The following is a 19,539-nucleotide window of genomic DNA, read 5'->3' as shown; positions in this document are numbered from 1 at the left end:
TAAAAAAGCGGTGAACAGTATTTAATGTACACACCGCATTCGGTCATCTTTCCAAACTACAACACACCCAATACGCCTTCTTTGGATCACACATGATAAAAGCGCTTCTTTAGACAATCTGGGATTATGTTCTGTTTCTTCAAGATTTACGTCTGATGTCCAAGTTTGATCACATTTGACTTCATCTACGGCAGTCCAATGACTTTCTTGAGTCACATATCCGACAATAGGGCCCACGGATCTTATGCCCACCCGAGACCGACCTCTGAATCACACATGATAAAAACGCTTCTTTAGATAATCTGGGATTATGTTCCGTTTCTTCAAGATTTACGACTGATGTCCAAGTTTGATCACATTTGACTTCATCTGCGGCAGTCCAATGACTTTCTTGAGTCACATATCCGACAATAGGGCCCACGGATCTTCTGCCCACCCGAGACCGACCTCTGGATCACACATGATAAAAGCGCTTCTTCCGACAAACAGTCTTGCAATTACATCTTCAATCGAGACCGCATTATTTAATTATAATGAAGCAATGAAGATTGAATGTGCAAAACCGCAACCGTTTTTTACTACGGAAACGATGGCTATGGGAAATACAAACCTGACACGAACCACAATGGACTCAGACTCATACTACCCTTATCGTTCCGTATTTTCTCCTTTTCTAATTCTCGAAGAATCTCGTAACATATGACACATAATAAAAGGGGAAATCTAATGGAACACCTGTTTGAGAGAAACTTCTCCGAGCTAACCGCCGATATCTCATCCTTCTGTTGTTTAGTACTTCCGAGACGATTCAAGTTATTTCAGTTATTTCTGTTGATTCAGTACTTCAATGTATTTTAGTTGGTTTCGAATATACCCAAAGAGATCTGAACCAACCTAAATCCACTTCCGAGACGATTCAAGTGAGTCCTATGAAGCAAGTGTCGGTCTATTCAATTGAGAGGAAACATTTCATGCCTTGAACGAGTCTAGAACACTCGTAATCCTCAACCAGGCTTTGAAACCGGACGGAATCTACGAAGAAACTATTCGATTTCACGGTGGAGAAATTAGCAACGAAGAAACTGTTTGAATTTGTGGATTTCGGTTGGGTCAGAAACTTAACAAGAGAAGCAAGTAAAAAAAGCATACACAAAGCTGTTTGAATTTGTGGATTTCGGTTGGGTCAGAAACTATTTGAATTTGTGGATTTCAGTACTTTCATGCTGAATACAATGTTCATCTTCGTTATCCTTTGCTTTCTGCAATTCAAGTGAGTCCTATAAAGCAAGTGTCGGTCTATTCAATTGAGAGGAATCATTGCATTATATCTCTGTCGAAAACAAGTGGTTGTAATGATGGAACCCTTGATTTGAAAAAACATATTTGAGAAATTTATATTTCAATACGCATCGTATAGGGCTATACGATGCCTATTAATCGATGATTTTACTTAAATACCCCTGGTTTTCTGATAAATTCAGGGGTATTTTTGAGAAAATCCAAGTTTAATACGGATCGTATAGGCCTATACGATTCGTATTAAGCTGATATACGATACAACATAGGCCTATACGACCGTATATGGCATTATTTCAAATTTAGTGTTATCGTGTTTCCCTCGATTCGACGCGTATACGTCTCGTTTTTTGCCAAACTTTCGCATATTTTGTCGGTTTATTACGTATACCTTCAACATAAGTCGTTTCGGTGTCATTCGGTTGCGTGCGAATATCTTATTCTATGATTACGTACAGTTTTGTTTGAAATCCACTTGAACTCCATAGTGTCGTATTATATGTATACGTGTGTGGAAATTTCGTTAGTCGCGTACTTTGACGTATTTTTGCGTATTTTGACGTATTCTAACATATTGTTGTGTATTTAATAGTATTTTAATGTATTTTATCGTATTTTTACGTATTTTAGAGTATTTTAGGGTATATTAATGTATTTTAACGTATTTTAGCGTATTTTAACGTATTGTAGCGTAGTTTTTGCGTATTTTAACGTATTGTAACGTATTTTAGCGTATTTTAACGTATTGTAACGTATTTTAGACAACAACAAATAATGAACGGATTGTTGGACTTCTTGTTCCTAATGTACGCCTCAATTCATCTTTTTTACTCTTTTCTTCGATTTCAACAAATAGTACCGCAACCGTTTTTTACTACGTAAACGGTGGCCATGCGAAATAGAAACCGCAATCGTTTGTGACTATGGGAAACACAAGTGTTCTTTTTGAGCTTGATGGATGTCCGTTATCTCAATTGAGGCGTGCATTGTTTAAATCTTAATATAACTACATGTTACGTGTAACTTCATTAAACCAAGAACAAAGCCTATTTTCAAAACACATGTGTTCGTATCAGCGTTGTTTATCAGCTTGTGTGAGCATTGGAAACCCGACAAAAGTCTTGACAACTGTGACAGCTTATCTATATGTGTGTGTCACATCCATCCTGTTATAACAATCGATATCATTAACTACCAAAAGAACGCATACACAAATAAGTTGTTTAAATCTGAATCAGTTGTTAGGGTTTCGTTTCTTCATGCTCCAACTATTTGTATATGCATTCTTTTTGGAGAACTTATCGTGTGTTGCAGTTTGGAAAGATGACCGAATAGAGATCTGAATAACAAATTGTGGAGAACTTGTTTGCGTTATGGATCAATTTATCACTTTCAAAATTCAAATCAAACGTTCATGTATCACAAGAAATGACCGATCTAGGCCTATACGATGCGTATCAAGCCGCTGTTTTTTTTAATTTATTTTTTGTTGGGTTGTGTCGAATGCGAACCCGAGAAACGAAAGGGATTTCGAGCAGTTGGTCGATGATATGATTGATAAAAGAAGCGCTTTTATCATGTGTCATATTAGATGTGTTATGGTGAGATTTTTTAAGTTTGCACAGTGAGAGAAAAGACGAGCACCTCTGTCACTATTGTCCTTTAAATTCGCATAAACATATATTCGTTTAACCTCCTCCTATAAATCAACCACAACTCACCCGATACATCTTCTTTGGATCACACATGATAAAAGCGCTTCTTTAGACAATCTGGGATTATGTTCTGTTTCTTCAAGATTTACGTCTGATGTTTAAGTTTGATCACATTTGACCCAATCGGCAGCAGTCCAATGACTTTCTTGAGTCACATATCCGACAATAGGGCCCACGGATCTTATGCCCACCCGAGACCGACCTCTGAATCATCATAGAAGACGTGTCGGGTTCTTCTGCTAGTGGTCGGGCTTCCAATCCTCACACAGGGTGATAAACAACGCTGATATCATCATAGAAACGTTGGGATTCAAGGGTTTATGAGTCAAAGTTAACATTCAGATTCAGATTCAGAAAGCAGATGATTTTGTACTTGGTTTATTCTCTTTTAATCTATTAGAACGATCCTTGTTTTGTCACGTACATGCGTTTAATTCCCAACATCCTTGTAGTGTTTAGAATGTTTGAAGGAAATGTTGGTTCAATACCACTGGTTTCTAACTTTATGCTTGCATCCACCACAGTGAATATTAACTTTGTTGGAATCTACGAAGAAACTGTTCGATTTCACGGTGAGTGGAGAAATTAGCGACGGAGAAACTGTTTGTATTTGTGGATTTCGGTTGGTTCAGAAACTTAACAAGAGAAGCAACTAAAAAAGCAGTGAACGGTATTTAACGTACACACCGCATTCGGTCATCTTTCCAAACTACAACACACCCAATACGCCTTCTTTGGATCACACATGATAAAAGCGCTTCTTTAGAAAATCTGGGATTATGTTCTGTTTCTTCAAGATTTACGTCTGATGTCCAAGTTTGATCACATTTGACTTCATCTGCGGCAGTCCAATGACTTTCTTGAGTCACATATCCGACAATAGGGCCCACGGATCTTATGCCCACCCAAGACCGACCTCTGAATCACACATGATAAAAGCGCTTCTTTAGACAATCTGGGATTATGTTCCTTTTCTTCAAGATTTACGACTAATGTCCAAGTTTGATCACATTTGACTTCATCTGCGGCAGTCCAATGACTTTCTTGAGTCACATATCCGACAATAGGGCCCACGGATCTTCTGCCCACCCGAGACTGACCTTTAGATCACACATGATAAAAGCGCTTCTTCCGACAAACAGTCTTGCAATTACATCTTCAATCGAGACCGCATTATTTAATTATAATGAAGCAATGAAGATTGAATGTGCAAAACCGCAACCGTTTTTTACTACGGAAACGATGGCTATGGGAAATACAAACCTGACACGAACCACAATGGACTCAGACTCATACTACCCTTGTCGTTCCGTATTCTCTCCTTTTCTAATTCTCGAAGAATCTCGTAACATATGACACATAATAAAAGGGGAAATCTAATGGAACAGCTGTTTGAGATAAACTTCTCCGAGCTAACCGCCGATATCTCATCCTTCTGTTGTTCAGTACTTCCGAGACGATTCAAGTTATTTCAGTTATTTCTGTTGATTCAGTACTTCAACGTATTTTAGTTGGTTTCGAATATACCCAAAGAGATCTGAACCAACCTAAATCCACTTCCGAGACGATTCAAATGAGTCCTATGAAGCAAGTGTCGGTCTATTCAATTGAGAGGAAACATTTCATGCCTTGAACGAGTCTAGAACACTCATAATCCTCAACCAGGCTTTGAAACCGGACGGAATCTATGAAGAAACTATTCGATTTCACGGTGAGTGGAGAAATTAGCGACGGAGAAACTGTTTGAATTTGTGGATTTCGGTTGGGTCAGAAACTTAACAAGAGAAGCAAGTAAAAAAAGCATACACAAAGTTGTTTGAAATTGTGGATTTCGGTTGGGTCAGAAACTATTTGAATTTGTGGATTTCAGTACTTTCATGCTGAATACAATGTTCATCTTCGTTATCCTTTGCTTTCTGCAATTCAATTGAGTCCTATGAAGCAAGTGCCGGTCTATTCAATTGAGAGGAATCATTGCATTATATCTCTGTCGAAAACAAGTGGTTGTAATGATGGAACCCTTGATTTGAAAAAACATTTTTGAGAAATTTATATTTCAATACGCATCGTATAGGGCTATACGATGCCTATTAATCGATGATTTTACTGAAATACCCCTGGTTTTCTTATAAATTCAGGGGTATTTTTGAGAAAATCCAAGTTTAATACGGATCGTATAGGTCTATACGATTCGTTTTAAGCTGATATATGATACAACATAGGCCTGTACGATCGTATATGGCATTATTTCAAATTTAGTGTTATCGTGTTTCCCTCGGTTCGACGCGTATACATCTCGTTTTTTGCCGAACTTTCGCATATTTTGTCGTTTTATTACGTATACCTTCAACATAAGTCGTTTCGGTGTCATTCGGTTACGTGCGAATATCTTATTCTATGATTACGTACAGTTTTGTTTGAAATCCACTTGAACTCCATAGTGTCGTATTATATGTATACGTGTGTGGAAATATCGTTAGTCGCGTACTTTGACGTATTTTTGCGTATTTTGACGTATTCTAACATATTGTTGCGTATTTAATAGTATTTTAACGTATTTTATCGTATTTTTACGTATTTTAGCATATTTTAGAGTATTTTAGGGTATTTTAACGTATTTTAGCGTATTTTAACGTATTGTAGCGTAGTTTTTGCGTATTTTAACATATTGTAATGTATTTTAGCGTATTTTAACGTATTGTAACGTATTTTAGACAACAACAAATAATGAACGGATTGTTGGACTTCTTGTTCCTAATGTACGCCTCAATTCATCTTTTTTACTCTTTTCTTCGATTTCAACAAATAGTACCGCAACCGTTTTTGACTACGTAAACGGTGGCCATGCAAAATACAAACCGCAATCGTTTATGACTATGGGAAACACAAGTTTTCTTTTTGAGCTTGATGGATGTCCGTTATCTCAATTGAGGCGTGCATTGTTTAAATCTGAATATAACTACATGTTACGTGTAACTTCATTAAACCAAGAACAAAGCCTATTTTCAAAACACATGTGTTCGTATCAGCGTTGTTTATCACCTTGTGTGAGCATTGGAAACCCGACAAACAGTCTTGACAACTGTGACAACTTATCTATATGTGTGTGTCACATCCATCCTGTTATAACAATCGATATCATTAACTACCAAAAGAATGCATACACAAATAAGTTGTTTAAATCTGAATCAGTTGTTAGGGTTTCATTTCTTCATGCTCCAACTATTTGTATATGCATTCTTTTTGGAGAACTTATCGTGTGTTGCAGTTTGGAAAGATGACCGAATAGAGATCTGAATAACAAATTGTGGAGAACTTGTTTGCGTTATCCATCAATTTATCACTTTCAAAATTCAAATCAAACGTTCATGTATCACAAGAAATGACCGATCTAAGGCAGAGAACCTGATTCAGATACACAAATTCGATTTCAACAAATCTTTCAAGGTCTTAAGTGATGGACAATTGGTTAAAAGATGTAGAAGAGTTTGTGTAGAGATCTTTACAGTATGGTTTCTCGACAAATGAAGTATTAAAAGATGTTAGTTTTTTGACAGTATGGTTTCTCGACAAATGAAGTATTATCTGTCACTTTCAAAATTCAAATCAAACGTTCATGTATCACAAGGAATGACCGATCTAAGGCGGAGAACCTGATTCAGATACACAAATTCGATTTCAACAAATCTTTCAAGGTCTTAAGTGATGGACAATTGGTTAAAAGATGTAGTGAGTCCTATGAAGCAAGTGTCGATCTATTCAATTGAGAGGAAACATTGCATGCCTTGAACGAGTCTAGATCACTCGTAATCCTCAACCGGCTTTGAAACCGGATGGAATCTACAAAGAAACTGTTCGATTTCACGGTGAGTGGAGAAATTAGCGACGGAGAAACTGTTTGAATTTGTGGATTTCAGTTGGTTCAGAAACTTAACAGGAGAAGCAACTAAACAAGCGGTGAACGGTATTTAACGTACCCACCGCATTCGAAGATCCTTGCATTAGACACAATTTGTTGTAATTTGTGGATGAACAGAAATAACTGAAATAGTTCTCTTTAATCTATTAGATCGATCCTTGTTTTGAGAACCTGATTCTGTTGTTCAGTACCAACAGAATGCATACACAAATAGTTCTAGTGGACGAAGCAAATGAAACCGGAGCTGGTGTTCAGTACCATCAGCGTTGTTCACTACCCAAAGAATGCATAGACAAATAGTTCTAGTGGACGAAGCAAAGAGACCGTTGTGTATCTGAATCAGGTTCTCAAACAAACCGTGAAATCGAACAGTTTCTTCATAGATTACGTCCGGTTTCAAAGCCGATTTCAACTTCCATCGATCAAATAATAAAAACCCTAAGAATGCATACACAAATAGTTCTAGTGGACGAAGCAAAGAGACCGCCTTGTTAATTTTAATGAAGCAATGAAGATTGAATCTGCAAACCGCAACCTTTATTGATCTGGAATTGGAGAACAGTTGTTAACAAGAGTATGTTGTTCCAAGATCAATTCCAAGATTATTGATGGTAACAAGAGTATGTTGTTCCAAGATAAATTCCAATTGCAGTTGATGAAACCGGAGCTGTTATCTCGGTTGTTCAGTACTTTCGTGATAAATACAATGTTCATCTTCGTTACCCTTTGCTTTCTACAATTCAAGCAGGCACGGATGCTAAACGTATTGTTATTACATCCGAGACGATTCAAGTGAGTCCTATGAAGCAAGTGTCGGTCTATTCAATTGAGAGGAATCATTGCATTACATCCCTGTTGAAAAACATAATTGATAAATTTAGGGAAAATGGGGTTGAAAGATGATAACCCAATAGCGGAGGATCTCATTCGACAGCTTCGTTCTCAAATAATGTTTTCCTAGATGTTTGAAGACCAACAAATGTCCATAGTGTTACTTCTTCGTTCGCGTGACGGAAAGCTACCGCGTGACAGGAAGCTATCTTGCAAAAATTAAAAAATTAAATCGACACCCTCAATACGCATCGTATAGGCCGATACGATACGTATTACTTTTTGCTAGGGGACAATGGCAGCCTTTGGCAGGAATAGAAGTTTGAACCCACCTCAATACGCATCGTATAAGCCTATACAATGCGTATTGAAGGTGTCGATTTAATCCCCAAGGTGTGCCAAAAATACGACCCTTTTTTTATATATATTTTTTCTAATATTTCTTGTAGATTACTAATGATTAATGAAACTAAAAAAAGTGTAACAAAAAGTAACATATATGTAATAAACGAATGACATTTATGTAAATAGTACTTATGTCATATTTGCTACACAATTTTTTTCTATTTTTTTTCATAAACATTTAATGACATATAAGAGATATTTAAAAAATAAAAAAAATTAATATTATTATATATATCAAATGTTATCATGGGTTTGCGCTACTGTATTTTAGGGGGTTTTAATTTCACCACCTGCGTTTTACTTTTTTGTTCTATTACACTCGATTACAAAAACCCTTGACAGAGCCACACGTCTTCTCATAACGTCTTCATCATTTTGTATATTTAGTTTAATTATTATTATTATTATTATTATTATTATTATTATTATTATTATTATTATTATTATTATTATTATTATTATTATTATTATTATTATTATTTATACTATTGTCATATGTTTTTTACTTCTTAGTTTTACAGAAAGTTTTAGTTAACGACTTAGGGTGTAAGGAGTGCACCTTTTATGAGTTGGGGGGAGGGGGGGGGGGGGGGGGGAGGGGGGGGGGGAATTTCATTCACCCAACATAATATGTTATGTCATTTCCCCACTCATTCTTCCTTTTTGTCTAAAAAAACATAGGGGGTGGTTTCACCCAACCCGTTTTATTAAAAAAAAAAAAAACAAAACATGATTGGTTGCGTAGACGCTGGGCCCCACCACAACCCCCTCTCCCTCATTACCCCGCATGCGGCAACAATTCACCAAAAAAATCTTCACCGTGCGGCAAACTTTTGATTTGATGGTGGCACTCACCCCGTGCGGCAAAAACCCTCCCCGCAAGGTTTGCCGCTTCCACCCCGTACACCCTTACAGGTGTACGTTCAAATTTATTCCACCATATATTAATTCCAAAGAATAAATAATAAAATATTTTTAATAAATTAATATATTTGTGCTTCTTTCTTAAGTTTATAAACTTTAAAACCAAAAGTTTTATAAATTATCAAACCAAAAATTTTATAAAAGATATAATTCGTTTATGCTAAAATTATTTTAGGTACAAATTCGTACTTAAAACTCAATGTTTTTCACAAATTATTATTTTTAAGGAAAATTGGAAAATAATAATCTCACCTTTCTGAAACTGGCCAATAATAATCCCAAGTCACGAATTTGCCGTCAATAATCCGACCTCGTCCAATTTTTTTGTAAAATACTCCATCGTTAATTCTGCCTAACGTCGCTATGAAAAATGGTGACGTGGCTGCCACATGTTAAATGACTCAAATGACATGGATTTTATTTAAATGACATGGACTATTGTATATCTTTTAATGGTTTTATTGACTGATTATAAAAAGGGGCATTGACCCCAACATACAAACCCATCTCAAGTAATCTTTCACAGATCAAAAGAATCAAACAAAAGTGAAACAAGGACAAAGCAACTACAGTTCCAATCAAAGATCAACATCAAAAACTCACCATCAAGACGAGAACTATCAATTTTCAACCGAACACTGAAACAAGAACCCATTTGGTAACAAAACACCGTTAGAAATCACGCCCCTTTTCGTCACTTTAGCCGGCAAAGTAGATTAATCAAACTCATAGGGGAATTTTGACAAACAGTTGGAGGGTGTGAACAAACACACACAAGATGCGTGTGAACTACTAGAAGTCCTCTTTGAACTTTCGTATCTGCTTCTTTTATTCCCATAGTCTCTGTACTCCCTTTCATAATGAGGTGATTCCCTACTTCTACTTCTTGAATCGATTCCTTTATTATCCCTATCAGAAGCGTATCTCCTTGATTCCCTGCTTTGGCCTCTTGACTCATCTCTGTAATCACTTCTACGCCTATCGTGCTTTGTTGAATCATACCTAGAACTCTGATGATGGTTACTTCTTGAACTTCTGGATGAATGAGTGACATCCTCAGAATGACTTCTGTAAGTTATTGGGATCGATTGAAGAAGCTTAATTTGTAGATTGGGTTCGCTTATGAATGTGTAGAATTAGGGTTCATGTGTTCTGATAGTTGGTATTTTAAGTTGGGTCAATGCCCCTTTTTATAATCAGTCAACAAAACCATTAAAAGATATACAAAATCCATGTCATTTAAAAAAATCCATGTCAGTTGAGTCATTTAACATGTGGCAGCCACGTCACCTTTTTTCATAACGACATTAGGCAGAATTAACGGTGGAGTATTCTACAAAAAAAATTGGACGAGGTCGGATTATTGGCGGCTAATTCGTGACTTGAGATTATTATTGGCCAATTTCAGAAAGATGAGATTATTATTTTCCAATTTGCCTATTTTAGTTAAATGCTATTTAACATTTAAAGATGTTTTGTGTTGTAAATGTGAATGAGTTGACCTGTTCGTAAGCTACTCAAAATAAGCTGGATACAAGCTGTTTTTTTTTTTTACATTTCCTTTTTATTTTATTTTATTTTATTTTTTTATTTTATTTTCTTTTGCCTTCTTTCAATTCAAAAGTGTTGTAGCATTGTTTTTTTTTTTTCGATTGCTATAGCGATTAGCAAGTATCGTTATCATAAAGAAGCGAAACGTTATCAACCGAATTCACGTTGCGAAGCGCAGGATAATTTTCTAGTTCTAATAATATACTAAAAAATTTATAATAAAAAAGAGGTTTTGAGTGTTAAATTTATCCCGTAAAGGGTAAAATGGAAATTTGAAAACCATTTAAATAAGATTTCTCATACTCTCTTCTTGGGAGAAAAAGAAAAAGAATGGCCAAACCTTAACAAGTAAGTGAGAGTGCACATAAAATTTGGAGTTGCACATAGAAATTACATATATGTAAGTAATAGAAATTACATACATGTAATTATTAGAAATAACGTTTATGTAACCATTATAAATTATATGTTAAGTGATATAAGCTTATGAATGTATGAAAGATTACACATATATAAAACAATTAGGTTTAAATCAGATACAGTGTATGAGTATTCACATGTATATAGCTCCTATATATTAACATATATGTAAATCTAATATGTCATTTGTGTTCTTCGTTGATTCACTATATTTTTTCAATGACAACTCACACACTCTCTAACTCTACTTCTAAATTACATTTTTTTTTTCTAATAATCATAAACTGAAACACTTACCATTTAAAAAGGCAAAACCTTATGTAACTCTTAGGTACTATTTCGCCAATACCCTTTGGTACAATATTTAATAACAAGACACCATTTTGCAATTTGCACAAAGCCTCTCAAGGGAAAAGGAAAAGTAAACGGGCGATCTTCTCAGTTGTCACTAAAATAAACATTTTAATCATGTTTTTATACCTTATTATGTTAAAATGAAATTCGAGAAAAAAAAAAAAAACATTTGAATCTGAATCATTGAACTTGAAAGTAAGAAGAAAATAACAACACACGAGACAATGTGGGCCTAATTTTATTCCGATGCTCAATGAAGCATACCGTCCATACATAATTTTGTAGGTCCGACGATCAACAAAAATGCACTTTTGTCAAGCAAGTGCATGACATATGTCATCAACAAGCAACATAGTATCATACGGATAACTAAAAAAGAAAGCAACTCTTTTTATTTCTAGTTTCAAAAAACAACATAACATGATAATGGGTCATGGACTCATGCGTGTTAGCAATATCAACACCACGTAAAGGTGCACAATACCGGTTTTTCTTAATACCTGGGTTCGGGCATGGACTTGGGTACAGGTATGATCAGGTATAGTTTTTTCGGGTATTGGCAATAACCGATCGGGTCCGGGTATTGGCTTGAAAAACCATACGCGGTGTAACCGGTTCCGGGTAGGGTTCGGATGCGGTTACCCTATACCCGGGTATCAAAATACCCTATTTTCGGGTATAAAAAACCCGATTTTCGGGTATTAAAAAATACGCAATTTTCAGGTATAGATCGGGTTTTTTACGAGGCTGCACATTTTTTTTTTGTTCCGAGTTCTTTTTTTTTTTTTTTTTTTTTTGCATAAAAACTTCAAAATCAATATGGCAAATATAAATAAATAACATAAAAGTCCATGTATATTAGATTTACATATATAAAAAATTCAAAAAACATAAAAAGAATAGATTTATATATCGGGTATGGAAAAAACTCAGTTTCGGGTATGGACCCGGAACTGGTTTAGGGTATGGATCGGGTCCGGTTTGGGGTATGTGTATTGATCTTAAAATGTATACCCTAAGGGTAGGGTCGGTTCGGATTCGGGTACCCAATACCCGGGTATAAAAACCCACTCAGGTCCATGTTCGAGTTTTTTGTGCACCACTAACACCACGTTCATGTCATCATGTATGTATTGCATCCTCGTGGGCCAGTGAAAAACTAGGTAGATATACAGAAACAAAAATTATGACCCGGTGAAAAGTATCTACGGGTCCGCTAGTTAATATGGTCTAAGGCCCATAACCAGATTGATCCAAAAATCAATCAACCTAAACCTACTGCGGTAGTCCACTATATATGAATCCTAATTCCTAAGCATATAATTGACTGACTAAAGGGGTATTTGTGCGTGCACACTAAAGGGGTAACACTCCAATAAGTCGAACCAATCATGACCGAATCAGACACGTACGAGCTCATGGTCCTCCGATTATAAAAGCTCCAGTTATGCACTGCCTCGGTAAATCTTAACTAACCTGGGTCTCACGCCATAGCCGCCTTGACAGTAACTGGACCGACCAAGACCACAAGCTTACGTCACTACCTCCAAAGGGTAAAAATATCCGCACAGATCTCAAAAATCACTTTAACTCCGAACCACCATTTTTCCTTTCTATTCTCCAAACTCCAGATACTTATTATGACACTGGAGGGTATCCGTAGATAGACCTCTCCGTGACAAAACTAACCGGTTAGGTTTACTAAGCTATTCGAATGTTATCAATTCAATCATTTCAGTTTTCATCATTGTCTTAGAGATTCGGATTCAAGCCATACGTTGGTGAGGATTCAAGTCTATAAAATGGTGTCTTGTTGTTAAATATTGTATCAAAGGGTATTGGCGTAGTGGTATCTAGGAGTTACGTAGGGTTTTGCCATTTTAAACGGTGAGTGTTCAAGCCCATGGTTATTAGAAAAAAAAAATGTAATTTAGTAGTAGAGTTAGAGAGTATAAAAATAAAGTGAATCTAGGAAGAACATATTAGATTTACATATATGTAAATATAGAGGTAGGATCAAATACAAAACAATCTTAACCTAGGAAGTGTAGGAAACCGGGTCAAACGAACTCCGATTAACCTCGTTCCAGCGGCGTTAGAACCGGCTCGTCGAATCCTATTCAAATATATATATGGTTTAGCTTTTAGGGTTTAGAGTTTAGCTTTAGAGGTTAGAATTATGGTTTAGGGTTTATGTTTAAGGGGTTATGGTTTCTGGTTAGGTTTCGACGAGCTCAATCGGAGTTCGTTTGACCCGATTTCCTACACTTCCTAGATTAAGAACATTTTGTACCGGATCTTTACCCTGTAAATATATAGGAGTTATACATATGTGAATACTCGTACACCATATCTGATTTAAACTTAGTTGTTTTGTATATGTGTAATCTTTCATACATTCATAAGCTTATATCAATATCAGTTAACATATAATTTATAATTACATGTATGCAATTTCTATATGCAACTCCAAATTTTATTTGCATTAATTTCCATTTTATCCTGATAAATTTAACACTCCTATTTTATAAATTTATTAAAATTCAACTTTTTTTTGTTTAAATTACTTTTACGACTTCACACCGCAACGTGCGAGACGTTATACTCCTCTAAATCTATTCTTAACCATGTTAATATCACGAACGTAACGTGTATGTCAAAGTAAAAAAACAAGTCACCTCATGCTACATTAATGTCATAATCGTAACGCGTGTAACAAAGTCAAAGCGTCAAAAATCTAGTTTACCTTAAAACTCGTCGCAATTCTTGGGTTACGACTATTTGACATACTACATCTATAAAATCAACCCATTCGCCCCGTTGAGGTAAGCAGTATTATTATTATTCCACAAGTCTTATAAACCCATTAACCCGTTAAAAAGTTTAGCAGTTTTCTTATTCAAGCACAAGTCTTGTCAAACAACTAACAAAAAAATGCATCTCGTCGTCTGGAGACCATAAAACTGTACGATCCACATCCTCTTATTATCGCATATATATGTACTCAACTGATCCAACACTCTTATTCAATTCTCGCAACTGGAATGTAAAGTCCGCCTTTGCAACCAGTCAGCAAACAGTAGTTTCCTTGGCCACCGAACCGTTCTGCGCTCCCTGGTCATCTAGCAACTGCGTAGGCGGCGCTTCATCCATAATCGACTCGATGATATCTTTCGTGCTCAAAAAACTCGGTTGATTTGTTGAAGACAACATTCGGGCCCACATCCTGTCGGTTATCACAACCTTGTTTTGCTTCTCTGTTATTCTCTGCATAAAATAATAATAATAACCGACTTCACCTATGTTTCTTATTTCCGGAACTTGAGGTCTTTCGGGGGTATAATTGTAATTTTAATTTTAACTTACATAAAATGGTAGGTAACATTCTCTACCATGAACAGGTCCCACGATGAAGCCGGTGTGGCCAGCCATGGCTCCATGAACCGCACTTTGAGCTAGAAGAGTGCTGTAAACGTTATCTGATGCGTTGCTTGGAACAGCTCGAATCATGTATGTAGGATCTGTTAAACACGCATGTAACCGGATAATTAGTTTCCTTTTTACTCGTCCAATCACGGTAAAAGTGACGGATGTACCCTTCCTTACCTATGTATTTAAGGTTGAACTCCATTTCTGGATGCTTTTTAAAATGATCCTGCTTATAAGAAGCAGAAAATCTGATTAGACAAAGATTTGACTATTGAAGTCAAACATTATAACTGCCTAATTATACGTGTGTTTGTTACCTTGATCTTTTGAGATAACCATAATCCAACATCGTTTAAAAGCTTGTTTCCAGAGGCATCCTTGTTATCGTTGGTTCTTAAGCTCTCGGCAACAAGATCTTGACCCGCACCTTCTGCCACAACAATTACCATATGCCCGTTTTCTTTTATTCTTTTTTCTATGTATTCAAAAAGACCCCCTGGTCCTTCAAGATAGAAAGGCGACTCGGGAATCAAACAGCAATCGACATCTCGGCTTGCAAGAGTTGCATACATTGCAATAAACCCTGAAAAAAATTAAAATGAAAATTTTGAAGGAACAACTTATACTCTAAAGAGAATAGTACTTAACCCGAAAAAGAGGTTAACTGCCATTTTCGCCCATGTGGTTTGTTCACTTTTGCCATTTCAGACCAATTTTAAAAAATGCACCAGTTTCCTCCGTGACATACTGAAAACGTGCCACTTAAGTCCAAAAATTAAAACCCAGTTAAGTTAGACAGGTTAAATGAAGGGTATTATTGTCAATTCATATATCTGTTATTTTCACCTTATTTTATGAATTGACAATAATACCCTTCATTTAACCTGTCTAACTTAACTGGGTTTTAATTTTTGGACTGAAGTGGCACGTTTCCAGTATGCCAGGGAGGAAAGAAACTGGTGCATTTTTGAAAATTGGTCTGAAATGGCAAAAGTGAACAAACCACAGGGACGAAAATGGTAGTTAACTCCCCGAAAACACTAAGTTTTAAGCAAACACTAAGGATACGCACGTGTCGATTTTGGTTGTGTTTTTATATCTCAAACATGTCAAGTAAAACTTTAACCGAAATGGGAAACGGTCAAACACGTTGAAATTTGCCCACAGTTCATTTTATTATGCATACAATCTCCTTTATCATTTTATTCACAGATTTAGATCATTCATGATAAATTTGTTTTAGTAAAATCACAATTAACGAATTAATAATTACTCAATGAATTTGAAAAATAGACAAAATTTAGATTATTCGTTCATTTTTTAGCGTACAACCTCCTTTATCATTTTCTTCGCATATTTAGATTATTCGTGATAAAATTGTTTTTGTAATCACAATAAACGAATTAATAAATACTCAATAAATTTGAGAGAAATAGACAAAAAAGGTGTTTGAAGGCCAAACTCACGAGGCATGTTATCCAGCCCGCCTGGCTGAAAGAATGTTGTAAAAAAACGTACCACTATTTCGACCCATTAACTTAACAAGCCCGATACAGTTCTCATTACTCTCTGCCTCAACATGTGCTGCATCAATAGCACGTTGAGCTTCCTCAACAGCGGTATCAAATCCAAATGACTTATCAATAACCTGTTAATCAATATCAAAGTAACAAGTTCAAATTAGCAAAGTTAATCTTAAAAAAAGGGAAAAGGACTAAAACCGACAGCTTTCTTAAATCATATACCGGAATGTCGTTATCAATAGTTTTTGGAATCCCGACAACTGCAACTTGAAGACCCCTCCTTCTAACTTCCTGCATGAACTCATCGTTTACACTTGTCAAGTTCACAAGAAATTGTTCTGTTTAAAAGTTTATAAAAAAAAACACACCTCGTAGATAGCAGACGCCCCTTTTTGTGTTCCGTCTCCTCCTATTATATACACCTAACAAAAATTCATTAAAAAGAAACCATAAGTGTTACATATTTTTTTTTCACGAAAAAAGTTTTTTTTTTTTGGTAAAGTTTGTTCATTTTTATGGTGTGTATCTTACCTGATTGATTCCCCGATCTTGAATACTACTTACTATTTTGTTATTATCATAGCCACCGCGTGATGTCCCAATGATGGTCCCACCTCGTTTATGAATACCGTTTACCTTTTTAGGTGTTAATTGAATTGTATTTCGCGAGTAGAAACCTCTGTATCCACCCTGCACGCCCATCAACAAACCTTGTAAGATTATACCCACAATTCTGGTATCAATGAAACCAACAGAAACGGAATTTTAACTTACTTCAATCCCTTCGATTCTTGTAACACCATACATATCGTGTAAACTAGCAACTATTTCTCTAATCACAGTGTTGAGACCGGGGCATAGCCCCCCACACGTCACTATACAAGCATGAACATCTTCTGACTTAAAGTACACCTGAAAAAAGGTGAATAGCATCATTTATTTATTATATATAACGTATAGATTAGAGATTATTTATAACTAGCTTACAAATGTGAAATCCTTTTACCTTTTGACGGGGTCCTGCACGTCGAAAATGTGTACCTCTAGGACTATTAGCATGAACAACAATCTATATAATCGGGAACATTTTATCAGGATCAGTAATCACACAAAAACATATGTAAAGCCCCTAAACATGGTATTTTCTTTATAGTATGCGCCTTGAATATGCCTTGCGCCTTTGACAACATTGGATATAACAATCAAGAATCGTACGAAACTGAATGTAGCATAGCAAAAAGCTGACCTGTTGAGCAACGGTGTCATCCATGTCAACAAAATACTGCCTGAGAAAAGAAAAGAAAAGAACAAGTTTTTAAGTACTATGATTAAAAATCCTTAGATCACTAAAAGTAGTATGATTACAAACTTACTTAACAACCGCGTATGCAGGATTATCTTGTAGTGGATTAGGATAAGTCTGCAAAGAATCATACATATAAATACCATGAGATTAGGAGATAAGTTCCACACTACCACTAAAACTTTAAAGATATATATCCCTTCATCTTTAAGCACTACTTGAATCTGATCTCTGAGTAAATATGCAGAATTTTTGCATTTCCAGAAGTATAATATTATACTTCTGGAAATGCAAAAATTCTGCATTTTTAAAGTTTTATAAAAAAAAAAAAAAAAAATTGATAACGTTCTCATGTGTATGGTACACCCATTGATAAAAAAAAACGATAATCAACACATGTTCAGAATGTAAAAATTAAATATTATATATACTTACCGGTCACGCAGGGCCCCTAAGGGCGCTCAAATTCTCAGGGGGTAAAAGTACATTTTAATAGCCCATTTTTTTTACTAGCCGAACAACAACGCTCTCGAATTTTCAAGGATGATCCTAGGTTAAAAAAAAATGGGATACCCGAATTTTTCTTTTAAATCCGTCACTGATAATAATTATGATCATTTCCAATCCCCAACAAAGAGATTCAACTATCAAGAATCATTTAATAAACAACCATATAATAATTACTAGAAAATCATAAAATAATAACCGCCTTCATCAAATAGATCATCATTATCAACAAGATAAAAAAATATATTAAAAAAAAAATAGCAACAAACAAAATCCAAAAGGGTACCTCAATCATCCCTCAAAACCAATTTACCCAACACAATCAACATATTCAACAAATAAAGAGAAAAAAAAAAACATACCGGAAGATGAGGGATATAATCAGTCAAATGAGGAACATCTTCAAGTATATACCCATGATCACCAGTGACAACCTTCGGTTGAGACGACGTCGTTGCCGGCGGTGGACCCATACTCTTACTCCGATGACTTAACTTCACTTTAGATTTCCGATTATTATTATTATTACCACTGCTCAACTTAATAGCACCGACTGAACCAGAATGCATAAACGATTGCACATCAAATCTTTGAATTTAGTAACACAACTTTAGATACAGAATCTGTATATATAGCTCCAAGTGGGAAGTGATCAGGAAGTTACAGATGGTACACCAAATTAGACTAGAGTAAGTTTCTTTTTTTTTCTTTTTTTTTTTTTTTTTTTTTTTTTTTTTTTGTAAATTCTTCAAATTTGACTTTGCGTCAGCTGATTGATTGCATGTGGGGATGCCTGTTGGAAGAAAATGAGATGGATTTTGAACGTTTTAAAGAGCTTGTGGGGAAGGAAGACAATAACAGAGGATGATGAAACTGATAAGATAAATGCAGTTGAGGGCTTCTAGTATTTGACAATATTGTTTTTGTAATAGTGCTTGGGTTTTGGGGTTGTTCTTTTTAACCCTCTTAGTTTTGTTCTATTATGAATTGACCTTCAAGTTATTTTTCTTTTAAAATTGCCAATCTAAAATGTAAGAACTAGTGGGTTATACTCGTCCTCCACTAAGGAGGGTGGAAGAGTTTCTAACAAAACTTAAATAGAAATGTTAGATGTAACGATAAATATAACATTAATAGAAACGAATCTAAGCTCAATAATTTTTTGCTTAGAAGCAAAAATGTTTTTCTTAATAATCTTTATATTAAGAGATTTTGTTTTATGACTTAACATAAAATTTTCTTTAATTTGATTTATTCTAATAAACCAAAACGAAACCAAAAAATGGTATTTTTTTTTTTTTTGGGGGGAGGGGGGGGGGGGGTAAAATTTGGATCCGGGTGATTTGGCCATCACCCTTTCGT

At 35.5% G+C, this 19,539-nt stretch overlaps 1 protein-coding gene across 1 annotated transcript; it reads right to left on the bottom strand.

Moving 5' to 3' along the window:
* Nucleotides 1-14,089: 14,089 nt before the first annotated feature.
* Nucleotides 14,090-19,102, bottom strand: LOC110936775 (ATP-dependent 6-phosphofructokinase 6). Its single transcript, XM_022179177.2, has 13 exons — nt 18,540-19,102; nt 17,741-17,787; nt 17,614-17,653; nt 17,374-17,436; nt 17,142-17,279; nt 16,899-17,057; nt 16,736-16,789; nt 16,590-16,658; nt 16,363-16,492; nt 15,162-15,427; nt 15,022-15,070; nt 14,782-14,936; nt 14,090-14,682 (listed from the first exon to the last, which is right to left on the bottom strand). Exons 1-13 carry the CDS (start codon nt 18,744-18,746, stop codon nt 14,485-14,487), a joined length of 1,575 nt encoding a protein of 524 aa, XP_022034869.1. The 5' UTR covers nt 18,747-19,102; the 3' UTR covers nt 14,090-14,484.
* Between the last annotated feature and the right edge of the window lie 437 nt (nt 19,103-19,539).

The sequence above is a fragment of the Helianthus annuus genome, chromosome 4, assembly GCF_002127325.2.
Source record: "Helianthus annuus cultivar XRQ/B chromosome 4, HanXRQr2.0-SUNRISE, whole genome shotgun sequence".
Lineage (NCBI taxonomy): Eukaryota > Viridiplantae > Streptophyta > Magnoliopsida > Asterales > Asteraceae > Helianthus > Helianthus annuus.
Note: the sequence above shows the minus strand (reverse complement) of the source record. Positions and strands in the feature narration are given on the sequence as shown.

Bases quoted from the DNA above. Each gene is read 5' to 3' on its own strand.
- LOC110936775 (XM_022179177.2), bottom strand. From the start codon at position 18,746: ATGCATTCTGGTTCAGTCGGTGCTATTAAGTTGAGCAGTGGTAATAAT. The intron at 16,493-16,589 runs GTATATGATTTA...ATTGATTAACAG, and splicing joins CTATTGATAACGACATTCCG to GTTATTGATAAGTCATTTGG. The intron at 15,428-16,362 runs GTACGTTTTTTT...AATTTTTTTCAG, and splicing joins GTTAATGGGTCGAAATAGTG to GGTTTATTGCAATGTATGCA.